Below are 23,402 nucleotides of genomic sequence, written 5' to 3'. Positions count from 1 at the left end.
AATGTTCTCAGTCCCCCACGTTTATATGTAAGCAATAGAAAAACAGTAAAAGAGAATGATGGAATGGTTCTCGTCGTCTGCTGGAAGTTAATTGCTACCTCCAGATATAAGAACGTATTCCAATTGGAGGCATCGTTACTTCGAAGCAGCTGACTCTGGATGTATGTTAACACTTTTTACGAGATTTGGACAGCTGCAGTTAACTCCGTTCAAATATCGTTCTTTAACTATGCGTCGAGCGTTACGTTTCTGTTATTAAATGCTTTGTGTTTATCTGAATGTTTTAAAAAAGAATCTTGACACGACTCTCGTGGCCTTGTGATAGTTAACTGTTGTGCATAGATATAAAAATTCATTCTAACTGAAAGCACTTTTATTTCACAGATGACCTTGAATGTATGAAGACTATGTTAATGTTACAATGAAAATGGATGGTACAGTGAATGTATACCTTCTCCATATTGATCCTTGATTGTGGATTAAATTGTTAATTTATTAATAATTCCTCCTTTAAGATTAGTTAACCTTTATTACCTGGGATTAATGAAGGTATTGCGATAAAAGAACCTTGTTGTTTTGGTTTGCAACGGAAGTACCTTTCGCTATCGAATGTAAACTGATTCCACGTGACGCTATTTATAAATATTTATAAATACCAAAGTATAATAGTATCAGAAACATTTCGTTGTCTTGAAATAAAACTGAGTATAATACCAGCATAAATCAATGTTCTGGGTTGGTTTGGTTTCGTTTCCAAGACAATAGAAGATTCCTAATCGTTACGGCATAATAAAATTAAAGTGACAAACAGATGTATACGGATATTCATATTCTGAAAAGTTTACTGACGACCAGTAGTGGAAGTAACTTAATCCTATTATCTACCTATTAATTGTGTTGTTCTTCGAGCTTCGTTCATCGTCTGTATGATGTACACGTCCTTGAATGTTTTGTGTTGTATTTGACGTTTTGTGTCCGTGTATCGTCTATCAGGAGCGACGTGTCTGTCATCCGCATCGGATTGGTGTTCCGCCTGTTACAACGGTGGCAGTTGTCTTGAGACGCGTTTCGGTATCATGTGTCAATGCCCCAGATTCTGGACGGGACCACAATGCAAGGATCCGATCACCTGTCGCGATCTTCCTTGTAAACAAGCTTCCGCTTGCCACGATTATGTGAGTGAGACATCAGCACACGGCTATGCATGCACACGTTCAGCCGATTAATCGAGCGTGTCTCGTCGAATGTATCTCTATGTGGCTACTTGCTTTGTTTGTTACGTCTCGCTCCTCCGTACAGCCTGGCGGCTATTATTGCACCTGCGAGCCAGGATGGACCGGACCCGAGTGCTCCATCGACATCGACGAATGCTCCAGCGATCCCTGTCGTAACGGCGGCATCTGCATCGATCAGCAAAATAGTTACTACTGTCAATGTCTTCCGGGATACACTGGTAATCACGCGACTCGCGATTCTTCCACTTTGCACGAGGCTTTACTTCTCTATACTCGTTTTGCTATGCGTGAGACTGATTGCTTATCGCCAACCCCATTTTTTCTTATTTAACTCTTTGACCGCGAGACGATTTTTGCTGTAAACGTACCTCGCCCATGTTGATGACATCTTTTCATTCGTTAAATCAGTTTTTTCGAAAGTATCTCTCTATAGAAAACGACAAGACGAAACTTTTTTATATTTTCAATTCATTCATCCGACGGTTAGTTTGAAAAACATAAATTGAAAACATATAAAAAAACTTTTTTCCTGAAACTCAATTTTCGAAACGGACTCGTAACATTTCAATTTTTATTTTCAAAACTACGCATCCTACGAAGAAACTGTAGATATGAAAAAAAAAAAAAGTTTCACTTTATCATTCTCTATAAGGTGATGTTTCTTTTAAATTCGATTATTTGAAAACTTAAAAAGTCTTATTTCCTGAAATTCAATTAGATTTTAAAACGTAGTTTAGAATGATCGCTGTAACTTGGCCTAATGTCATCGAAGATCTTTCAAATTTTGTACAGATGCGTAATACGATGCAGCGATACCTACCAATCCATCGAAAATCCGAAAATCCGTTACTGTTTATAAATATTCAATCGCTAATGAGTAACTGCCAACACTTGTTATCGCAAACAGGGAAGACCTGCCAGATCAACGTGGACGAGTGCTTGTCGCAACCTTGTCAGAACGGTGGCACCTGCATCGACAGGATCAACGGATACACTTGCAACTGCACCAAGGATTACATGGATGAAAATTGCGAACGAGAGTACAACGCCTGCGCGATAAATCCCTGCCAGAACAACGGAAACTGCACTCTCATACCAAGATCGCGACGAGAATTCGTGTGCGAGTGTCCGAGAGGATTCGAGGGCAAGACATGCGACATCAACGTGGACGACTGCGTGGACGTCATATGCCCCGACGGGAAAGTTTGCGTCGACGGAATCGCTGGATACGAGTGCAAATGTCGCGAGGGTTACAGGGACCCCAATTGCACCCTTATCGTTGATCACTGCGCGACGAAACCTTGCAACAACGGCAAGTGTATCGATCGCGGTGAACTTGGTTTCGACTGCAACTGCACGAACGGTTACCAAGGTAAACTTCGTCGAATGAAACAATTTTTGCGTATTCAAATACTTGTTAGATAGATTACCAATCAATTAAGTTGATACGCGACCGACAGTTTTGCGTCCAATAATTTTTCTTAATTTTCTGTGGAGAAATTATACTGCTGCACAGTTCAGTGCTGCTGGACAAATGCTGCCATTATTTGTGCAACAGTTAGAACAGACCCTGAGGCTCTAATTGACCTACTTGAAGTAGTTTCGAAGAATTGTTACGAAGCTTGCTTGTGTTTCAGATTATAGCTGGTATTGTTGTTTCTGTATTTCTCTCCTGGCAAGTTGACACTCGCCACTGTTCTCTGTATTATTTAACTACCTGTAATATTAGTACTACCATATCAATCGGATTTTATATCTATGAAGGTTACACGATTATCTACCCTACGTATCTACGAACAATTTCAAGAGAAGAACGTTGTATATCTTTTTCTGGAAATAATTTCTATTCTAAGACATCAACAAGAAAAACAACATTTCTATGTACATTCTCCTACGTTCTTCATAAATATACATTTTCAAATTTTATAATTACTTCAAAAGAAGAAATTGTTGTACACCTCTCCTTGAAAATAATTTCTACATACTTTAAAACATCGACAAGAAAGAAATACATGCATTACCAAACTTTATACATCCAATTCATAGCAACAGGCAATAAATTAAGAAATTCATTTAATTTAATTCACAGGCAAATTTATTTCTAAAATCGTCACAGATATTTATCCACCTTACATACTTGCCTAAAGAAACATAAAAAGAAGAAATCCTTTCGCCATTCCCTGTAAATGATTTCTACTCAAATACATCAACAAGAAAGGAACACGTACATTTTCAAACTCTATGCTATAACTCTATGACACTATCTATTAAATAATTGGTTTCATTTGATTTATAGGGAAACTCTGCGACGAGGATGTGGACGAATGCGAGGTCGAAGGCAGCTCACTGTGCAACTACGGGATCTGCGTGAACACCGACGGCAGCTACAACTGTTTCTGTCGGCCAGGCTTCTCCGGGGACCATTGCGACATCAACATCGACGAGTGCTTGTGCGGACCCTGCAAGAACAACGCCACGTGTATCGACGGCATCAACACATTCGAGTGTCAATGTCCACCTGGTTATTCCGGGAAAACCTGCGACGTGGACGTGAACGAATGCGAGAGCAATCCTTGTCTAAACGATGCTTCGTGTGTCGACGAGGTCGCCGGCTACATGTGCAATTGTTCCCCTGGTTTCAGTGGGTCGAATTGCGAGATAAATATCGACGATTGCGAGCCCCAACCGTGCTTGAATCACGGCAGATGCATCGACGGTATAAACAATTACACCTGCGACTGTATCGACACTGGCTTCGAAGGTGCACGCTGCGAAAAGAATATCGACGACTGTCGCTCGGAACCTTGCGTGAACGGTGCGCTCTGTATAGACGACATTAAAAATTACAAGTGCCAGTGTTACGCTGGGTACACTGGAAAAAACTGTGAAGTGGATATAAACGAGTGCGAGAACTCACCTTGCCAGTACAACGGCACTTGTTTAGAGAGATCGAACAGAGAATTGTATAAGAGCGACTCGTTAACGTTACCTTCGATATTTAATCAAGAGTTTAGCTACGCTAATGCGAGCGGGTGAGTGTTATATATCCCTTCTTTCCTTGGTGCATAATGTGCTCAGCTGGGATCCGCGATAAAACAAATTGTAAAAGTAACTAAGGAAATTTTGTAGAAGATAGGGAACAAGGAACTGTTAACCGAATAGTTTAGATAATCGAGGTATACTAGCTATCCTCTCTATGAGCCCTTCACCGTAGATCATGGTTTAGGTAGTAGAAGCTACCGGGGTCTAAAAGGTACTGGGCTCAGCTATGGGGGGATAGAAGGTACTCGGCTCAGTTACGAGTTCTTATATCCGAATCTGAGCTTGATTTTATTCGTATAAGCAAAGTGCGGATAAACAAGGTTTTATACGAAGAATATTAATAATGAATATTAATTTCTGTTTCAGGTACGAGTGTCTGTGCGTGCAAGGTGTTACGGGGAAAAATTGCGAAGTAAATGTTAACGAATGCGATAGCAGCCCATGCCAAGCGGGAACCTGCGTAGATCGTATCGGTGGCTACACCTGCGAATGCGACGAGGGTTATGAGGGCGATCATTGCCAGCACGATATCGACGAATGCACAAGATACCAGCCATGCGAGCACGGTGGATGCATCGATGGAAGAGCCGATTATACTTGCACTTGTGATCCGGGATATGGCGGGAAAAACTGTTCTGTGGAGCTCATCGGTTGTCAAGGAAACGCATGTCAAAACGGTGGTACTTGTTGGCCGTATCTTGTTGACGAGACTATACACAAATTCAATTGTACCTGCCCGAACGGATACCATGGGGAAATCTGTGATTATGTAAGTTCCTGCATTGTGTACTTCAGCCTTCGTAGAAGTAAACGGTAGAGGATTTAGTAATTATGTATATTATTAACGACCTCATCGATTTCAGTAGTCTTGAAGTATTAGATATAGTAATTGATTCTGTATCTTTGTTAGGTGAACTTACTATTTATTTATAAAGAAAAACCGTGATGAAAATCAATGGTTATCGATCGTTTTTATCTCTGTTATATTTTGTATAAATTCTTTTTATTCGTAGATAACGACAATGTCCTTGAGTGGGAGTTCCTACGTTCTGGTGAACACTACCCGCGACGAAGGATACGACATACAGTTTCGGTTTCGGACAACCCTGCCCAACGGATTGCTCGCTATCGGGAAAGGATCGACGTTTTACATTCTCGAACTTGTAAACGGCAAATTAAATCTACACTCGAGCCTCCTAAACAAATGGGAAGGCGTGTTCATCGGTAGCGGTTTAAACGATTCCAATTGGCAGAAAGTGTTTGTTGCGATCAACGCTACGCACTTGGTACTCTCAGCCAACGAAGAACAGACGATTTATCCTATTAGCTTGAACGAGGCTTCTAATTCTAATCACACGTCCTTTCCAATGACCTACGTCGGCGGTACCACTAGCTACTTGCGACAATTGAGCCATGGTCCTTCTTTCTTTGTGGGCTGCACCGAGGATGTCGTTATTAACGGAGAGTGGGTATGTTGTGTTCTGTTACGCAAAGAATTTAAATATTAAGTATTAAATCGAATATTTATCTAGACAACCACTACATAATGAGAAAATTTATGTCTAGGTGTACTCTGGTACCTCGTTGAAGACTGTGTCCATGGAGGACGTTGAACCAGGTTGTCCTCGAGAGGCTCAATGTACCCCGAATCCTTGTAAGAACGGTGGTCACTGCACGGACAGATGGCGTGATTTTTCCTGCAAATGCGAGCGACCATACCTCGGTCACACCTGCCAATATAATATGACAGCTGCCACGTTCGGATACGAGAACATTACGAATGGATACGTGACAGTGAAAGTGTCCGACGTTGCAAGACGGTCGGTCAGATCAATCGTCGATATTTCCATGTTTATTCGCACGAGGCAGGACAGAGGTGACATATTCTATTTAGGATCGGAACCAAGTTCGCAGACGGATTTCAAGCCCCAGGAAAAAACTTACATAGCAGCCCAGTTGGAAGGTGGCGAGCTGCTTGTTAGAATTCAGTTCAACGGCACAGAAGCGTATACAGTCGGTGGCGTGAAACTAAACGACGGGAACAATCATCTGATACAAGTGATCAGAAACGTTACGTTGGTGCAAGTAAGAATTAATGGCACCGAGTATTTCCGAAAAACCATCAGCGCGTCGGGTCAATTGAACGTGACAGTCCTGTATTTGGGTGGCTTGCCACAAGCGTCTAGGTACATACGACAAGTCGACAATCGTCAAATAGACGTACCACAAGCTCCGCAGGTTAATTTCAAAGGGATTATTCAAGATGTCCAGATATCGAATGACATTGAAACTATGGTCGTCGAATTCTTCCCGTTAAAGGTAAAAATGTATTGAAATGTAGCATGATATTTTAATCTGTCTGATTCGAAACGTGAAATATTAGGCAAATAGTCGATACAAGCATGTTATTATTTGTAATAAACGCTTTGACTTCCACTTTCTAAATCATGGCTATAACGACAAATAATTTTAAAGGCAAACGACATTCCACCGCCAATACAGTTTGGTAACGTAACCTTCGACTACGACAAAGTCCTCGAGGGTGTAATCTCCGACAACGTCTGCGTGAGCAGTCCGTGCAACCACAACGGTACCTGTCACGTCACATGGAACGACTTCTGGTGCCAATGTCCGCGGGGCTATACCGGGAAGACTTGCCAGGAAATGGAATTCTGCCAACTGCAAGATTGCCCGACCGGATCCAAGTGTCAAAATCTCGACGACGGCTACGAATGCATCGCCAATGCCACCTTCGACGGAGTAACGACGTCCTTCACTTACGTTTACAATCAGGTGGAGGAGAAGAACGTAACCGACTCGTCGATCGATGGCATCCAAATTAAATATCGATCAAACACAGGTGGCACCCTGATGCACATCGCGCCCCACGTTGGCGACCAGCACTTCACGGTTTCCGTTTACAAAGACAAGATTACGGTTTCCTGGCGCTTGGATATGCAAAATCAAGGGACGCTGAACTTTGCTAAAGTCGAAGCCGACGGAAACTGGTCGTCCATAGTATTGAAATTAAACAACAATTCCATGGAGTGCGGGTATGCAAATTATAACGAGGAGAGCGCGTGGTACGTCTCCCCAAACTTCAGTTTCTCTCTGTGGTATGATTTACTGGTAACTGGAACGGTCACCCTGGGTGGGCTAGGTTCCACTTTCTCCGACAGACACAATTACGTGACCGTCGGTTCTAGTAAACAGATGTTAGAGAATAGAAGCGGCATTCAAGATAATTCTATAGAGTTCGCCGAACGTATATTGACCACTGTCTCGCCACCTCACAGTGTAATGTCAGGTAATATCCTGATCGAATTCTTCTCTTCATCTTACACATTATTCGCTAACCGCTATCCACGCTGCTCTGAATGCGCATCCTCCACTTTCTCTGTTCTCCACTTATACATTAGATTTTTACATCCTCGTTGTCGGATGTCGTCCACCTTCAGCTTGCATAAATTTTAAATCATTTGACACTTTACCAAACTCCAAGCCAACCGTTCATCTTCTTTCGACTGAAAAACACATTTTACTTTTCAGGCGAAGCTTTCAAAGGATGTTTGGGCGAAGTACGAATTGGCAGCATGCTGCTACATTACTTCACATATGAAGAGGTTTATCAGAACGCTAATTTTACGCCCCTTGAATACTTGGCGCTACAGGAAAATAACTCGACCCATCACGAGAGTATCGGTTGTCAACTTTGCTTCGACGTAGATTGCAAAAATGGCGGTTACTGTCTTGACAAAGCAAATAGTTACGTCTGCGAATGCCCACCGGGTTACACGGAAGAAGACTGTTCTTTTAACATTGACGAGTGTATCGACAATAAATGTGAAAACGAAGCGACATGTGTGGACGGAATTGCTAATTACACCTGCGTGTGCAACAGTGGCTGGCAAGGATGGCTGTGAGTATATTCTACTGTATTGAAGAGAACCCTAGGATTTTCTGATCAAACTGTGCTAGTGGTTCGTTGGTAGGATAAAAATCTTATATGAACAAAGTTTCAAAATCCTAATTAAAGATGTGCTGTAATTATGAAGCAGAACGTTTCGACGCAGTTTGGTTGGAAAAACCTGGGGAACCCTGCATTAATAAGTTCTTAAGTAAAGAATCAGACAATCGTTTCGCCGACAATGTTTGCATCGAGACCGTTTCACCGACACCGACTTTTGTCTATGTGTATACACACTGAATTCCGCAAATATACCATAACAATTTCTTGCTTCTATATCTTCTTTATATCTTATCTATCTTTATCTTTATGCTAGATGCGACGATGACATAAACGAGTGCCTACTTCTCAGTCCTTGTCAGCACGACGGAGTGTGCTTGAATGATCGTGGATCCTTTCACTGCGAATGTCCAGATCAATTTACCGGCGAGCTGTGCCAGAATTTCCGTTTAATTACATGCGAAAACAAACCTTGCAATCATGGCGTTTGCACGGACGTCGTGAATTCTAAGACTGGTGACAATTTCACTTGCACCTGTACGACTGGTTACGAAGGTTCAATTTGTGACGTTCCTTACTGCGAAGTGTCGGGGCGAAAATGTCAAAATGGTGGTAGATGCGACTCCATGTATCAGGTTCGAACACCATTAGTTTCTAGCTAGAAAAAACATTTTTCACGAAAATATTGTAAAACAAATTTAGTACTAAGGCTTTTCTGATTCCACTAATATATTACTTTTTAATCGTTAGGCACCTAGATGTATATGTCTACCTGGTTACTCTGGACTATATTGCGAAATTAATATTGATGACTGCGCACCAGATGCTGACGGAAATACACCATGTAAAAACGATGGAAAGTGTTACGACGGCGTAAACAATTTCACCTGTGACTGTAGCGATACTGGCTATACCGGAGGCGATTGTTCTTACGATATAGACGAATGCCGGGATTCAACGACAGACTGTGGTCACGGTCGATGTGAAAATTTACCAGGGACTTACCAGTGCATTTGTGATCCGGGTTATTGCGGATACAATTGCGGAATGGTGAATCCTTGTAGAGGGGTACTGATTTTTTAGCAAACTTTTCTATCTCCACACAGGGCCGAATTAAGGGTTTAGAGGCTCAGGGATCTTATCAGCTGCAAGGTCTTAGAATCTTGCAATTTATTAACATTTTAGAACGACTTTTTTTTTTAATCTAGATTAACATCGCGTCAACTCTTAAATTATTAGCGATGGGAACGTTAAAGTTTACTTGTATTACTTCATTAAAAACCTTTGTTTCTTTCATAAATCGAAGCAGGTCATGAATATGTCTTAAGTAATTACGCAAAACAAATGCTTGAAATTTAATTGCCATTTAACCTTGTAAAAATTAATTTCATATTCTTTAATGTTCTTGTTTCTATTTATAAATGTTAATGGAGGCCTCGCAATACTTGTAGCCCGGAGATCTATAAAATCTTAGTTCGACACTGCATGGATCGATGATAAATTTTTGTCTTATTCACATGACACTTACTTCTTTCAGGATTACTGCCAGAATGGTGGTACGTGTAAATGTAGCGATGACGGTGGTTACAAATGTCTATGCACACCGGAATATACCGGACAAAATTGCACAGAGGTATGTTCGACTATAACGTATTATGAATAGATTGCGAATTTTATGCATTTATGATACAATGTTACGTAATAAATACATGGTAAATATAACCAAAAGGTATGTGGACTTATGCTAAACTTTAGACTCTCTAACTTCTCTTTAGACGGAGCACTTCTTGGGAAGCCAAGCATTCGATATAGCTGTGATCGTTGGCCCTATCGTCGGATGTCTCTTCCTCATCGCAGCCGGCTCTTTAATCGCATTGTTTATGATGGCTAGGAAGAAACGAGCAACCAGGGGAACTTATAGTCCTAGTGCTCAAGAGTTTAGTAATCCGCGTGTAGAGATGGACAACGTGATGAAGCCGCCGCCTGAGGAGAGATTAATCTAAAAAGAAAAAACGTTCGCGACGAGGGGGGCAAGTTACGGTTGTTCCGCGTCGACAAATCCTAGTCTTTTGAGAATACGCGCATTTTGCAGTGTTTATCTATGGGAATTGCGTTATCTATCGAACCGTCCTCTCGATAAAACTGCTTTCGAACAGCAAGTAAGAAGGGTACCATGAAAATGACCGAATACACAGACTTCACCCACCAGGATTCACTGAAACTAGTTTTGATTGACCGCGATACACATTCTCTACGTTTAATTATGATGAGCGTTTAATTAAAACATTTATCTACTGTAATGTATGTAATTGTCCATGGCAAAAATGTGTATCGCGGTCAATATTTGCGTCGATTAAAACTGGTGTCGGTCATCATTACTGTCGATGAATTCTGATCGGTGAAATGTCAGCGTTGGTCATTTCCATGGGGTCCAGTAAGAAAATAATAAGGTTTCATCGCGTTTTCTAGTCCACGCTTCTGATCACCATGTTATCAGATTGTCCTAAGGAATTAACATGTTCGCTACCATCGCATATGCGTGACGCGCTGATTCTCGTGAAAGACCAACGTTATGTATATGTTGCAGCGATGAGTTTTATATTCCATGTCTTCATAAGTAAGTGCAGCACAGTCAAACCTCGAGGAAGAAAAATGAAAATTGTTTCAAGGTATAGAGGTTTCGACTTGCAGAGGTAAGCAGGTTTTTCATACAGGGGTATCTAAGGAACCAAATGCAGTGACAACTGTAAGGTCAAATTCAAAATACAATACTATTTTTATTGTACTCAACACATTCGCGATCAGCAGATTTTTCACGTTTCTATTACTGAGCACCGGCGAAAATAATGAAATTCTGAAGCTGGTTGATGCAAACGTGTATCGTTAGGGCGAAGATAAAAATTACAAAACGTTTTGAATCATCAATGTTGTAAATATAAATTTAAAATAAAAAGATTTTCATAATACGTACACTTACTTTTAAGGTAGATAATAGACAACCAGGAATAGAATTTGAAATGACGTGAATTCACGTCAGCGATCGCGAATGTGTTAAGTTCAAAGTTGTTCCAACTGACCGAAAGTGCTTACTGACAATGACTGATGATTAAAGTGATGTATTGTGATTAGTTATCTTTGATTATGATAAATTTTATTTTAATAGAATTGTTGAATAATTTTGGTTGACCGAGTAAGAGGAATAAGATGTATAAGATATTCGAGTAAATTTTGAACAGATTCAGTACTGATATCAATGAATTTATTATGTAATGTATGTCTCAATGTACTTCACTTATCAAATCAATAACGTTATCGATTTTTTACTAGTGCAGAGATAGAAAAAGTAGCATAGTGCAACACAAAATATAGAAGGCAGAAACAAATTATAAAAATCAATGAATTATGTTTCGAATTGTAGAGATGAAGCAGCTGTGTGCACAACTTTGAGTCAACTTTTATTTTTTTAGCTATCGAGGATTTACATAGGGAAATGAGTAAAGCTTCCACTTATAGAGGCTTTGTATTTAAAAATATTTCAATTATAGAAATTGGAGTGTATGAACTAGCGTCACATTGTTCAAAATGATCTGGGTGACATATTATTTGAAGCAGTCAATTAGCCTATTATTAATTTAGTACATTTTATTTGCACAATTAAAAAAAACCATATACTGCATTAACCCATTCAAGCTTGATAGAGACATAGGTATACATAATATGTTAAAGTTAGTAATTTTGTGTTGCATAATGTTTATTTGCACATACTTTTATTATGTATACATGCATGCTAATGAAATTATGCAATGATCTTTTGCTAAATATTTTACACTGGATTTCTACAACTTGTCTCTAACTGTTTAAAAATAAATTATTATTTAAACGAAACTAGACTGAAAGGGTTAACTAAAACTACTACAAATGTTGCTTAAACTGTGGTTTGCCAATTGAATGGTGGTAGCGAACTTGTTAAGTAAACATTGCCAGATACGATAACTAATCTCGAAGAGTCCAAGACAGGCGCTAAAAATGAAACACGTTAGGGCTATCATCGTAATCCAGTGTTGGGCACAATGTAATCCATGATGAACGATCAACGAAAAATCAGTAATTACGATTACTGAATAACAAATAATTAATTACCTCTGAAAAGTTACAAATTGCAAAAGTAGTTTACGATAACTAAATCTGACAACTGTGAGTGATTATTGCAAAAAATAATCACCAAATAACCACTGCCCAACCCTGTCGTAATCGCAGCTTCGGTATCAAAGAATTATCGAATAAGCGTTAAATCGATCTATTGTGTAATAATTCGTCGTAAAAACGATTTTTTCAAATGTTCACATGAAAGAGGATAATGTATTGGCACGTTTGCATATCGGCCATGCAAGTGATTTGGACGAAAATCGTGTATTTACACAAAGTGTACTTAAATCTCCATTAAGTGTCCTTAACAAACAAGCAATACTCGAGAGAAGCTCCTAAGCAACGAGACCCGTCCATTTTAGTGCCTAATTTACCCTACTTAAAAAGAGATTTTATTTATAAGCAGTGAATACGAAACATTGAAGATGTACGCATTCCAGAAACGCGTTAAACTCGAGTGCGTATATTTGAGATCTCTCAAGCATAATAGTATTCATTATTCTTATTCTGCTCATTAGATTCAAGGCAGCTGATGCGGATACGTTATGAATTATTATAGTGCAGTTATGTTAACGATTATATTGCGAATATATCGGAACCTTGTTTGTAAAAAAAAGATGTCGTTGATGTTGTTTATCATGACTTACACAGTACTTATCGTCGGTGCGTTTCTACGTTTCACAGTATCGCCGCACTTGTTAATTTTGTACATAAACTAGATTATAAGTTGAAGAAATTATTAACGACTCTACCAATAGCGTTTTATATAAATATAGTATTTAATAACGAATATTATTTGGTACGTAATTATTTACTACCGCGACCAAAGTAATAGCGAGAGTTTTTCTCATCTGTTAATATGATTGATATAGAGCTGTTACTGATGAAAATATCATCTTTCAATAGTAATTAGCATGTTGATAATTGTAGCTAATAGTTATAATTCTTTGAGGAAACAGATGACCTGACGTATCATTATTAATACTATTAATACTTTTAAATACATCAACATCGACTTACTGTTTATCCGATGTATGGAGTTTAAATTAATGCCAGTACGTATTCACTGTATCGAACGTTACAGAAGCAAAATTTGTTATCAACAAATACATAGAGGTTGACGTGTACCGAGTATGCTTAATATTTAATTAATATATTCGATGAATTGGCATTATACTTTATGTAAAACATACTGTGTAGTGTAATGTGGTATCAATCAGAAGCATACGCAAAATTTATTACGGCAATAGTTTATATTGAAAATTTTTGAATGATCATATTACGCTTTCGAGCTGTAAATAATAATCTTTGTTCAACGTATACCGAAAACTGAATATCGTCAATGTTTCTTCAAGACTGAAATTGTGGGTACTAAGAACACATAAATACGTATGCATGCGATTTTCATGTACTTATTTTATGACAAAATGTGACAACATGCAATATATGTGGATCTATAATTATAAAATACTTTCGTTAATTGAATGTACAAAAAACAATAAAAATTAAAATACTTGAAATATTTCATTTCACTTTCACAACGTGTATATACAAATAATTACGTAATAACATAAAAATATTACTTTTGAATATGTACAAACATTTAAAAAATTTTTCTAAAATTTGACTAGAGATGAAAAAAATATTTATGTACACCTATATTTGATTTTTGTAAAGTCATTTTCCATTTAGTATTTAGTCTAATTTCATAAATCTATTAAGACCAACCAATCTTCTTCCCATTTATTTTACTCAATTTATCACGTGATATCTTGTCGAAAAATAAAAGTCCAGCAGCACGTTCTATACTCTCTGGTGGTACCTATCGTAATGTTTATATTAGTATCAACTATATAAGCATATACAACAATATTATACTATACAAAAATAAATAATTTACCTGAAAATTTGTTAAAGGAGTATTGTCAGCTATAGGAGCATTTGGCATTACAAATGCTTCCATTTCTAATTTTGAGTCGTTTGTTTCGAGAACAATTATTTTATAAAAATGTGTGGGTACAGCTACATGATTTGCACCAATAACTTCGTAACGTACATATTTCCTCCCATCAGCCTCTTTTCTGTATTAATAATATAATTAAATTAATTACATAATTGACAAAAGAAATAAATAAGAATTTGAGGCTTTCACTTACTTTGGCAAATATAAAGGTCCTGTACAAACAAACACATCCTTATACATTTTAGTTAAATTTCTAACATATTTTTCTAATCTATTCCAAGCATCTCTATTAAAACCTACACCCACTTGCGGTGCCATATTTGAGAGGAAAAATGTTTGTTCTATATGGCTTTGATTGACTTTATGATTTCCTGCTGCTGCTAGATGTCCTCGATCGTACCCACTACCTTTATAGTCGCTATTGTCTGATCTAATTACCAATACATTTATTAAAATGTTAATTTTTAAATATAGATACTTAGAGACTGAAAATACTTACCTAAAAAAAGGATGTATACTTGGATCAGGTTTGAATTCACATTTACTACGTGATATTTCATTGTTCTGTTGTAGTCTATCTTTGGTTAAATGTTCAAACACCCAATGAGCTACCCTATTTCTTCTGTCATAGGAAAGTACAAAATCCTCGAACGATCTTATGTTATCGAATCCAGGAAAACCATATTTCATAATCTGTTTTATATATGAATGTAATTAAATGAATTAGCAGTATATGCATAGAATACTAAAAGAATTATATCGTATATCAATTATAAATACATGATTGACCGCGATCATGTAATATTGAGGTTATGTATAATTTAAAATCAGCAGTAACTTACTTCAGACACTCTTGACGCTGTTGACAATTTTGAACCCATATCTGTTGCAGTTTCCGTGGGAACGTATGCAGTGGCTGCAGAAACTGTTCCAAACAAAGGCAAACCAGGCATCTTTCTAATGTTTATATTGTGAAAAATACTCGTTTCACTGTCATCTTTTTCTGCATCGAAATACCGTTTTTTTTCCGAATATTTACCAAAATACCAACCACCGAAACCTACGGTAGTTAGACTACTCAGGTTTAGAATAAATTTCAGGGAACCCTTCATTTTTCAATCATTAAAACTTTAATTGACAGAACTCAATAATTATACTCTCGTCCACGTTGTCTGCTATTGTTTTCTATCTGCTTATATTTGATACAGTATCACGTGACTCAGTTACGCAACGATAAACATGATTGTTCCAGATTGCCCCAGTGCCCAGGGTCCTAATCAAAAGGGGACCCCAAAACCAATGCCTCAAAAACGCAATGCTGTTATACATATGTTTACAATGTACGACTAAATTTTTGTATTTGAAAAACACAACGTAAGTAAATATTGACATCACTCAAGTAAAATTTTGTATATATACAGGGTGTCCCAAAAATGTTGGAGATCCTTGAAAGGGGATGGTTCGGGGAGCGATTTAAAACAACTTTTTCCTTAGTGAAAATGTTGTCCGAGACTTCAGAAATCCCCGACCAATCAGAGGGTGAGTATGCCGGTGGAGCGTTCCGGGTAGCGTAGGCTACGGTAGCCTCGGACAATATTTTCACTAAGGAATAAGTTGTTTCAAATCGTCCCCCGAACCACCCCTTCCAAGGACCTCCAACATTTTTGGACACCCTGTACATATGTTTAATATGTACCTGTTTCATCCTATGCTGCTGCAACCAATTTATCATATTCTCATGCTTCAATGTTATCTTGTTGCACTTATTTTATTATAGCGTTATATCTAGTTTATGAGACTACCAAAAAGTAATTTTTATATGGTCTTATATACTAACTATAGAGTAGTTTATCACATACCTTGTTCCTAATTTAATGTTTTGATATTAGAATTTTTTTTTATTCTAATATTGATATGAGCAGCCATCACCAGTGCCCTCGGCAATACTCGGCAGTGGAGATGGCGCTTTCACATTATTTGAAATAGTAATCCTCTACCTAGAAGACTTTTATTACATTCAATTTATTTACACGGATCGGACAAATATGGAAACAGGAACATAATTACAATTAAATTGTGCATATTTCAACAATTTTAAAGCTTTATTCTTTTTTTTTTGTTCAAAACATTACTATATGTTTAATTAAAACAGAATAAATACATACTTCAAGATAAATTACAATTCCATAAAAAATGACATAAAAGATTTATTTAAACTTTTTAACTTTTATTCGCTACAACCTTCATCCGAATCTTCAGCTAAAATTATATCATATCCAGGCAATGTCCTTGGATCAAAAGTCTTTTGGAAACATTTCTGAAATATTAAACGAGCCTTCTTGACTGGCGGCGTTGGTGAATCTGGTACTTCGTCTTCTAACACGTTAGATTTATCATTATTTTGTCCTTGTTGCCGGTCTATTTCATCATTACTAGATTTTCTTTTTGTTATCGAAGAAAATATAGAATTCACTAATTTCTTTCCATTTGTAGGTGTTTTACTGAGTCCGGCTACATTGTGACTAGATGATCCATCATTATGAGATTCTCTTTCAGTATTCTGTTTACCAAGCAAACAACTGTCTCCATTTTTACTTTGATCATTTCTTTGATCATTTCTCCGGCTTGTACCGGATACACTCGGTTGTACATCAACTTTTTCTTTACAAATTAAATTTGAATTCTTCTCAATTAAATTTGAATGGGTATTTTTAGCAGTAGCATTTTCAGACGTTTTATTCATATTGGTTGACCTATTTCCTATTCTGTTCGTAGATTTGGAAGATTTCCTAGGAACTCGCGTATTTCTCGTCCTTTGTTTTACAGATTTGTCCTGTTTACCAATTACCGTTGTTTCAGTTTGACTGTCTGCATCAGAATTTAATGTAGACAGTACTAAATTTGCTTCAAGAGATGGGTTTTTTAATGCAAATATGACTGGTCTGAAAATATCAGTGGACACTTATCTATACATAACTAAAGAAGTACTTGTGTTTCGTTTATTTTAGTCTTACCTTCCAGCTTCTACAAAATATATTCCAATTGGTATACCTATAACTTCTGCCAAAGACAAAATAGCTTTAAACTCCTTCATACAAAATGTAATTGACGTGTCTTTATTAATATTATATTGATCAAATTCGCCTTTGCCAAGCACGAGTTGTGTTCGAGTTGTATTCGATAAACCTGGAACAAATATAAAGTCACATTTAACAAGAAAAAGAATTAACAATACAACGTATCATTTACATGATATAAGTTACCTGAAGTTTCGTCTATATAATTTCTAAGTAACAGTTTTTGCGACGAAACTTCCATTGTTATCTCAATTAGAGTTTGATGAAAATTATGTACAGCATCTCCCAATACACGGGGTTGGGAAGAAAGTTGATTTGATGCAGAATTCTTATCATATGCAGTCTATAAAATATGGATAATAATAACAAATAAGAAGTAATCAGAAGCAATTACAAATATATGAAACATACTTGTAATACTTCACAATCCAATATGGGTAACAAATGTGTTTTGGTAATACTATTCTTATATTTTAAAATAAAGAAAATTTCAGATGCATCTGGTTGTAATCTGATGTGACATGTTTCTACCTGTTTATCTATTACATTTGGAGCTTTGAATACTGTCATAGCACTCTGTAAAATATAAACATTGAATCACTTATAATATTATATAAAAACATAATGATTCATTATTACCCTCATTGAAATTTTACATTTCAATGCGTCATTCTTTTGGAGATCACCGTATTCGTAACACGAAAAATAGTTTTGGAACATTGTAAAGTCAGCATACGCAGAATTTGCCATGTTGACAGTACGAAATGATATACCAGTTTCTTGCGGTTCTATGTACATTTCATCTCCAATTCTTGCTAATGCATGTATAGCTTTTGCTAAAACTATCACGAATATGTAGAAACAATTCTTATTATTATGTACAGTCTCTAAAATAGAGGTTAATAAAATATAACCTAAATAAAATAATACACAACGTACTTTTTACATTTACACCTGGTATAACACATTTCATGTTGAATTTGGCTTACTAAACTATGTATCGTTGACTAAACATCAAGTATTGTTTAATGTAAAAAGCAATTCGACAAGGTAGTCGAAAAAATTCATAATATTACGTGTGCTAAAAACAAGAACTGGTCATTCCTTTATGAAGAGCGAAGAGTTAATCATAACCGTTCATAATTTAGAAATGTACATGTGTAGATTTGAGACTCACAATTATGGAAAATTAGTATAAATGAATAGTAATTATAAGTACAAATTTCATAAAATCATTTGTTTGATAAGTAAACATAAACCAGAAAAAAAGATAACACAATTCAATTTTAGCGCATTTACAAGAAAACTATCGATAGATACACGTACTCTCGAATCTCGAGAATCGAAACTCTATCAGTGCATTTACAGTAGAGATGGCGTCAACTGCTACTTTTGAAAGCAATGTTAATATAATTTTAATACAATGGAGCCTATTGCTCCGCAATATGTAGAATAAAAATAAAGTATATACGCAAGTGTATATACACTACAATTAGTCTACTACTACTCTGATTGGTCGGGGTTTTTTGTTAATATCTCGGACAGCATTTTCACTAAGGAAAAAGTTGTTTCAAATTACCTCCCGAACCACCCCTTTCAAGGTGTTACAACATTTTTGGGACACCCTGTATACGTATGCGATGTATTGATAGTATTGATAGCTAAGGTCAACGGTAGGTCGGGATCGTAATGCGTGAGGATCTTATTTGCGCAAAAAGCTTGTTTAGCTTGCGCGAAAGCATTTCCGCATTTGTTTTCCCATTTGTATGTAACATTGTCTATTAGTAAATTGTTAATAATAAGTAGTCTATTAGGTTAAAGCAGGGCTTCTTAAACTTTTTTCATTCACGACCCCGATTTATGATTGTGATATTTTTCGCAACCCAAAAAGTATAAAATAAATTTATCTTAAGATATGCAAATATTATGTGATTGTTTATTGATCGGGTAATAATATATATACATATGAAAAAATATTGTTTTAGAATTTGTTTAAAAACATAAAAAAATATAAAATTAAAAATTGCAGAAAAAGTTGTAGAATTGTATCGCGATATATGTCGATCGATTGAGTAGAAGACAAAATTAGACATTTTTTTTCAATTGATCTTCCATTACAAATGGTCACTTGTCACCGAAGACACATATGTGTATAAGATAATGTTATCGTGCAAAAAAAACTTATTCAATAATACATTGTGTAACAGATTTCATAAGAGTTAGTGTAATCTTCATATCTTTGGGCCCCAGTTGAGAATAACATGTATTTATAGTCTGTTTTGAAAAATTCTTAATATACAAAACTATCTTTTTTACAGTCAAGAAATTTATTATTCCAAAGAAATGAGTCACAAATTATAAATTCATTATTTTAAAAACGAACTCACTATAGTGAGTAAAATATTTTACGATTGATTCTATTGTTTGTATAAAATATCGATACCTATCTCTATTACAATATAATATAATATTATATATTAACAGTGACAAGTCTAACAATGTATATCTCATAACAAATAAAATATATAAACATATAAATACAAATAATACATATTTATTTTCTGTTAGAACTATGTAGTGTGTAGTATGTACACATCGTATGCTTATAATTGCTAAATTGACACATTATTTTCATACATGTGAGACGAAAACAGTGGTGACAGTCCATACATGATTACTCCTATGACCTATACAATATTACGATACATAGTAGATTGTGGTTAATAAGTGTGACATAATAGTCAACGTTTGCATCAGCCCTGCGTTTGAATTAATCGAATACTACTGAATTGTATAAGTTCTTCATTGATTTGCACAGTTTGTACGAATGTAGAAAATGTTAAATAATAATACAAAATAAAATACAATGTACATATCTTAAATAATAATATAAAATGAAATAAAAGGTACATATTTATTGCAACTCGTATAATTCGCGATAAATGTGATCAAACACGCAATCGCCATTACCGGATAGCATTATACATATGCGCATGAGCGAATATCAGTTTTCGCGTATAGATGTAGTTAACGTCACCACTTGCTAGCACTTGCTTTGCGTCCTGATCCAAAGCAATCCAGAGTGATTCAGAGCATCCACGTCCAGAGGTGTCCGATAGATAATAGAGTTGATTGGAACGTGGAATAGGTCTATGTTTTATTATATTGCAAAAAAATGGCACAAAGTACAAGACTCATGTCGCTCTCATCTATATATACCTTATTTAAAACCAATTGCAATGTTAATTCATATACCGTTAGATCAATGAGGTAAGATTTATATTCAAAAGTAATTAAGTGACCTTTTAACCTTTGCATTTTTGTAAAATATCAATTTCTTGAAAAAGAAGTATGTAATATTAATACTCGAATGGTTTCTCTATATATTTGAAATGAATACTTAACAATTTATTAATTAAAGCTAAATTAAAATCCTACTAAAATCCTTTTTCCTTGTATGTATTGTATGTATAATGTATTCGATACATTAAGAAATTTTGTAAATAAAGTTTTTTTCCTGAATAATGAGTTTTTTGCTAAATTAAAGATTGATAAGGATATTTTGAAATTGTAAAGTAATACTAAAACAGCTATTTTTTTGTGTTGTAGTTCATGGTGGTCCCACATAGAAATGGGTCCACCTGATGCAATTTTGGGTATTACAGAAGCATTCAAAAAAGATCAAAATCCTAAAAAAATTAATTTAGGAGTTGGTGCTTATAGAGATGATAATGGTAAACCATTTGTCTTACCAAGTGTCCGAATGGTATGTAGCACAAAATTTAATTTTATTCATAATACATAGATTTTGAAGAAAATAACGTTTACCAAAGATACAATCAGCTCCATAACGGAATCAAATTAATTGTAGGCAGAAGAAAAAATCAGAAATAAAGAAATGGACAAAGAATATTCACCGATAGCAGGAAATGCTGAATTTTGTAAACATAGTATTAACTTGGCACTTGGTGATGGTAATAATGTGGTTCCAAATGGTTTGGTATGTGTATTATACATCTTCAAGTGATGTACAAAAGTTCTTTTTCATGTATTATAACAAATGGTATTTTACAGAATGCTACTGTTCAAGGAATTTCTGGAACAGGTTCACTTTGTATTGGGGCAAATTTTTTATCACATTTTTTTCCTGGCAATAAAGAAATATATTTGTCAACCCCTACATGGGGAAACCATGTTCCTATATTTAAGCTTGCTAGGATCCCAACAAAATTCTACCGTTATTATGATCCAAAAACTTGTGGATTAGATTTTCAGGGTGCATTAGAAGATATATCTGTAAGTAGTGTATAAACTATATGAAGTATGTTATGTATTAATACCTATAGGTAATGTTAGCATTAATATTCGTGATATTACTTTTTATAGAAAATTCCAGAGGAGTCTATTATTCTTCTTCATGCATGTGCACATAATCCTACGGGTGTCGATCCTAGTCCAGAACAATGGAAGGAATTGTCAGCAATAATAAAGAAAAGAAACCTTTTTCCTTTCTTTGATATGGCATACCAAGGATTTGCTTCGGGTATAGTGAAAAATCAAAATCAAACGAATAAACAATTGAGTGAATATTCTTAAAAATGTTTATATAAAATTTTAGGATCTATACAAAAAGACTCTTTGGCAATTAAATTATTCCTCGAGGACGGACATAGAATTGCTTTAGCTCAATCCTATGCTAAAAATATGGGTTTATATGGTAAACATAATTTTATTATTTAATAATAGTATAATGAAGAATGCAAATTTCTAATACAATTTTAAATAGGTGAACGCGTTGGTGCATTTACATTGGTCACTTCCAGCAAGGATGAAGCAGACAGGACACTTTCGCAATTAAAGATTTTGATTAGGCCAATGTATTCTAATCCTCCTATTAATGGCGCCAGGATTGTTACTGAGATATTAGGAGATTCTCAATTGAGAGAACAGTGGCTCCGTGATGTGAAAGTAATGGCTGACCGTATTATTTCTGCTCGCCAACAATTGAGTGGTAATTTAAAAAAGCTTGGTAGCTCTCGTAGCTGGATACACATTACAGACCAAATTGGAATGTTTTGTTATACTGGTCTTAAAGCTCCTGAGGTATAAGCAATTTTCTTTGTTTTCATTTTCGTTCGTAATACTTGTAATACATATCAAGTTATTCACAATAATATTTATTTACAGGTAGAGAAACTTACGAAAAATTACAGTATTTACTTGACAAAAGATGGCAGAATATCAATGGCTGGAGTAACATCAAAAAACGTTGAATACCTTGCACATGCTATGCATGAAGTTACAAAATAACTCTATATTTCCATGAATGATTAAGGAGTCGAACCACATTTTGCCTTGTAATATTCAAATATACACTCCATACATAAACAATACTAGAATACAAATACAAACTTTAAATATAATGCATTTAATCTTGCATGCTATTTTTGTAAAAGCACTGCAGGCAGTGTAGATACCAACTGAAGCCTAGATATTATGGTTTTGATCCATGGATGTCAATCATGTTTAGTATAAAATAATTCATCGGCGTGACTGTGCCGATCTTCTACATAGTAAAGATGATAACATTTTAATTATTAATATATTCTACCATGTATTCGATTACAATGTAAAGAGATATATGATATTTGATTGTTAGTAAATTATAATTTTGTATATAGTAACAAATACTCAATTATCATGTAAACAATAATTTCTTGTAAGATGTATTAAATACCAGTAAAAATTAATTCAACACTTTGTAATGAATTGGATTTATTACATATTAATCTTAATATAATTAATCAAGTTTGCGCTACTCTATTAAAATTGTAGATCAGAGATCCGTATCTTATTTCATTATCTAATCTCTCTACGATTAATGAGATCAAAATTTGACATATACAGGGTGTCCCAAAAGTCGGGGAGGAGCCGGAAATGGGGGGTAGCTGAGACGATTCTGAACAACAATT

At 35.8% G+C, this 23,402-nt stretch overlaps 4 protein-coding genes across 6 annotated transcripts in view; 2 read left to right on the top strand and 2 right to left on the bottom strand.

Annotated features, from left to right (window-relative positions):
• LOC128891165 (protein crumbs) overlaps window positions 1-13,636 on the top strand; it is a 254,301-nt gene extending 240,665 nt beyond the window's left edge. Inside the window, exons 8-20 of the mRNA XM_054150419.1 lie at window positions 994-1,175; window positions 1,300-1,453; window positions 2,143-2,607; window positions 3,532-4,267; window positions 4,644-5,046; window positions 5,291-5,746; window positions 5,844-6,596; window positions 6,753-7,584; window positions 7,827-8,196; window positions 8,561-8,879; window positions 8,995-9,312; window positions 9,782-9,877; window positions 10,020-13,636. Coding sequence (XP_054006394.1) covers window positions 994-1,175; window positions 1,300-1,453; window positions 2,143-2,607; window positions 3,532-4,267; window positions 4,644-5,046; window positions 5,291-5,746; window positions 5,844-6,596; window positions 6,753-7,584; window positions 7,827-8,196; window positions 8,561-8,879; window positions 8,995-9,312; window positions 9,782-9,877; window positions 10,020-10,247 — 5,312 coding nt within the window. The 3' untranslated portion in view covers window positions 10,248-13,636. The remainder of the gene's footprint in view (window positions 1-993; window positions 1,176-1,299; window positions 1,454-2,142; window positions 2,608-3,531; window positions 4,268-4,643; window positions 5,047-5,290; window positions 5,747-5,843; window positions 6,597-6,752; window positions 7,585-7,826; window positions 8,197-8,560; window positions 8,880-8,994; window positions 9,313-9,781; window positions 9,878-10,019) is intronic.
• A 140-nt stretch (window positions 13,637-13,776) lies between these two features.
• On the bottom strand, window positions 13,777-16,018 carry LOC128891179 (endonuclease G, mitochondrial). 2 transcript variants are annotated; one of them, XM_054150475.1, is made up of 6 exons: window positions 15,511-16,016; window positions 15,196-15,413; window positions 14,853-15,046; window positions 14,547-14,783; window positions 14,291-14,471; window positions 13,777-14,212 (listed from the first exon to the last, which is right to left on the bottom strand). In XM_054150475.1, exons 2-6 carry the CDS (start codon window positions 15,304-15,306, stop codon window positions 14,108-14,110), a joined length of 828 nt encoding a protein of 275 aa, XP_054006450.1. In that variant the 5' UTR covers window positions 15,307-15,413; window positions 15,511-16,016; the 3' UTR covers window positions 13,777-14,107. The 2 variants fall into 2 exon arrangements, with proteins under 2 accessions (XP_054006450.1, XP_054006449.1); XM_054150474.1 differs by having other exon boundaries at window positions 15,196-16,018.
• A 422-nt stretch (window positions 16,019-16,440) lies between these two features.
• On the bottom strand, window positions 16,441-18,711 carry LOC128891173 (cell cycle checkpoint control protein RAD9A). 2 transcript variants are annotated; one of them, XM_054150466.1, is made up of 6 exons: window positions 18,370-18,711; window positions 18,070-18,272; window positions 17,842-18,006; window positions 17,617-17,773; window positions 17,368-17,539; window positions 16,441-17,295 (listed from the first exon to the last, which is right to left on the bottom strand). In XM_054150466.1, the coding sequence occupies exons 1-6, from the start codon at window positions 18,401-18,403 to the stop codon at window positions 16,581-16,583; spliced, it is 1,446 nt and encodes a 481-aa protein (XP_054006441.1). In that variant the 5' UTR covers window positions 18,404-18,711; the 3' UTR covers window positions 16,441-16,580. The 2 variants fall into 2 exon arrangements, with proteins under 2 accessions (XP_054006441.1, XP_054006442.1); XM_054150467.1 differs by lacking the exon at window positions 18,370-18,711 and having other exon boundaries at window positions 18,087-18,226.
• A 1,716-nt stretch (window positions 18,712-20,427) lies between these two features.
• On the top strand, window positions 20,428-23,251 carry LOC128891176 (aspartate aminotransferase, mitochondrial). Its single transcript, XM_054150471.1, has 8 exons — window positions 20,428-20,700; window positions 21,040-21,196; window positions 21,302-21,430; window positions 21,505-21,726; window positions 21,817-21,973; window positions 22,049-22,147; window positions 22,217-22,533; window positions 22,618-23,251. The coding sequence occupies exons 1-8, from the start codon at window positions 20,606-20,608 to the stop codon at window positions 22,738-22,740; spliced, it is 1,299 nt and encodes a 432-aa protein (XP_054006446.1). The 5' UTR covers window positions 20,428-20,605; the 3' UTR covers window positions 22,741-23,251.
• The last annotated feature ends 151 nt before the right edge of the window (window positions 23,252-23,402 follow it).

Source organism: Hylaeus anthracinus, unplaced genomic scaffold, assembly GCF_026225885.1.
Source record: "Hylaeus anthracinus isolate JK02 unplaced genomic scaffold, UHH_iyHylAnth1.0_haploid 12001, whole genome shotgun sequence".
Taxonomy (NCBI): domain Eukaryota; kingdom Metazoa; phylum Arthropoda; class Insecta; order Hymenoptera; family Colletidae; genus Hylaeus; species Hylaeus anthracinus.
This window is presented reverse-complemented; position numbering and strand designations above follow the sequence as displayed.

Bases quoted from the DNA above. Each gene is read 5' to 3' on its own strand.
- LOC128891179 (XM_054150474.1), bottom strand. From the start codon at position 15,465: ATGAAGGGTTCCCTGAAATTTATTCTAAACCTGAGTAGTCTAACTACC. The intron at 14,784-14,852 runs GTAAGTATTTTC...ATTGGTAATTAG, and splicing joins AGTATACATCCTTTTTTTAG to ATCAGACAATAGCGACTATA. The intron at 14,213-14,290 runs GTAAATTATTTA...ACATTACGATAG, and splicing joins CTCCTTTAACAAATTTTCAG to GTACCACCAGAGAGTATAGA.
- LOC128891173 (XM_054150466.1), bottom strand. From the start codon at position 18,403: ATGAAATGTGTTATACCAGGTGTAAATGTAAAAA. The intron at 18,007-18,069 runs GTAATAATGAAT...TATATTTTACAG, and splicing joins AATGTAAAATTTCAATGAGG to AGTGCTATGACAGTATTCAA. The intron at 17,540-17,616 runs GTAACTTATATC...TATTTGTTCCAG, and splicing joins TTATATAGACGAAACTTCAG to GTTTATCGAATACAACTCGA.
- LOC128891176 (XM_054150471.1), top strand. From the start codon at position 20,606: ATGGCACAAAGTACAAGACTCATGTCGCTCTCATCTATATATACCTTA. The intron at 20,701-21,039 runs GTAAGATTTATA...TTTGTGTTGTAG, and splicing joins TATACCGTTAGATCAATGAG to TTCATGGTGGTCCCACATAG. The intron at 21,197-21,301 runs GTATGTAGCACA...AATTAATTGTAG, and splicing joins TCTTACCAAGTGTCCGAATG to GCAGAAGAAAAAATCAGAAA.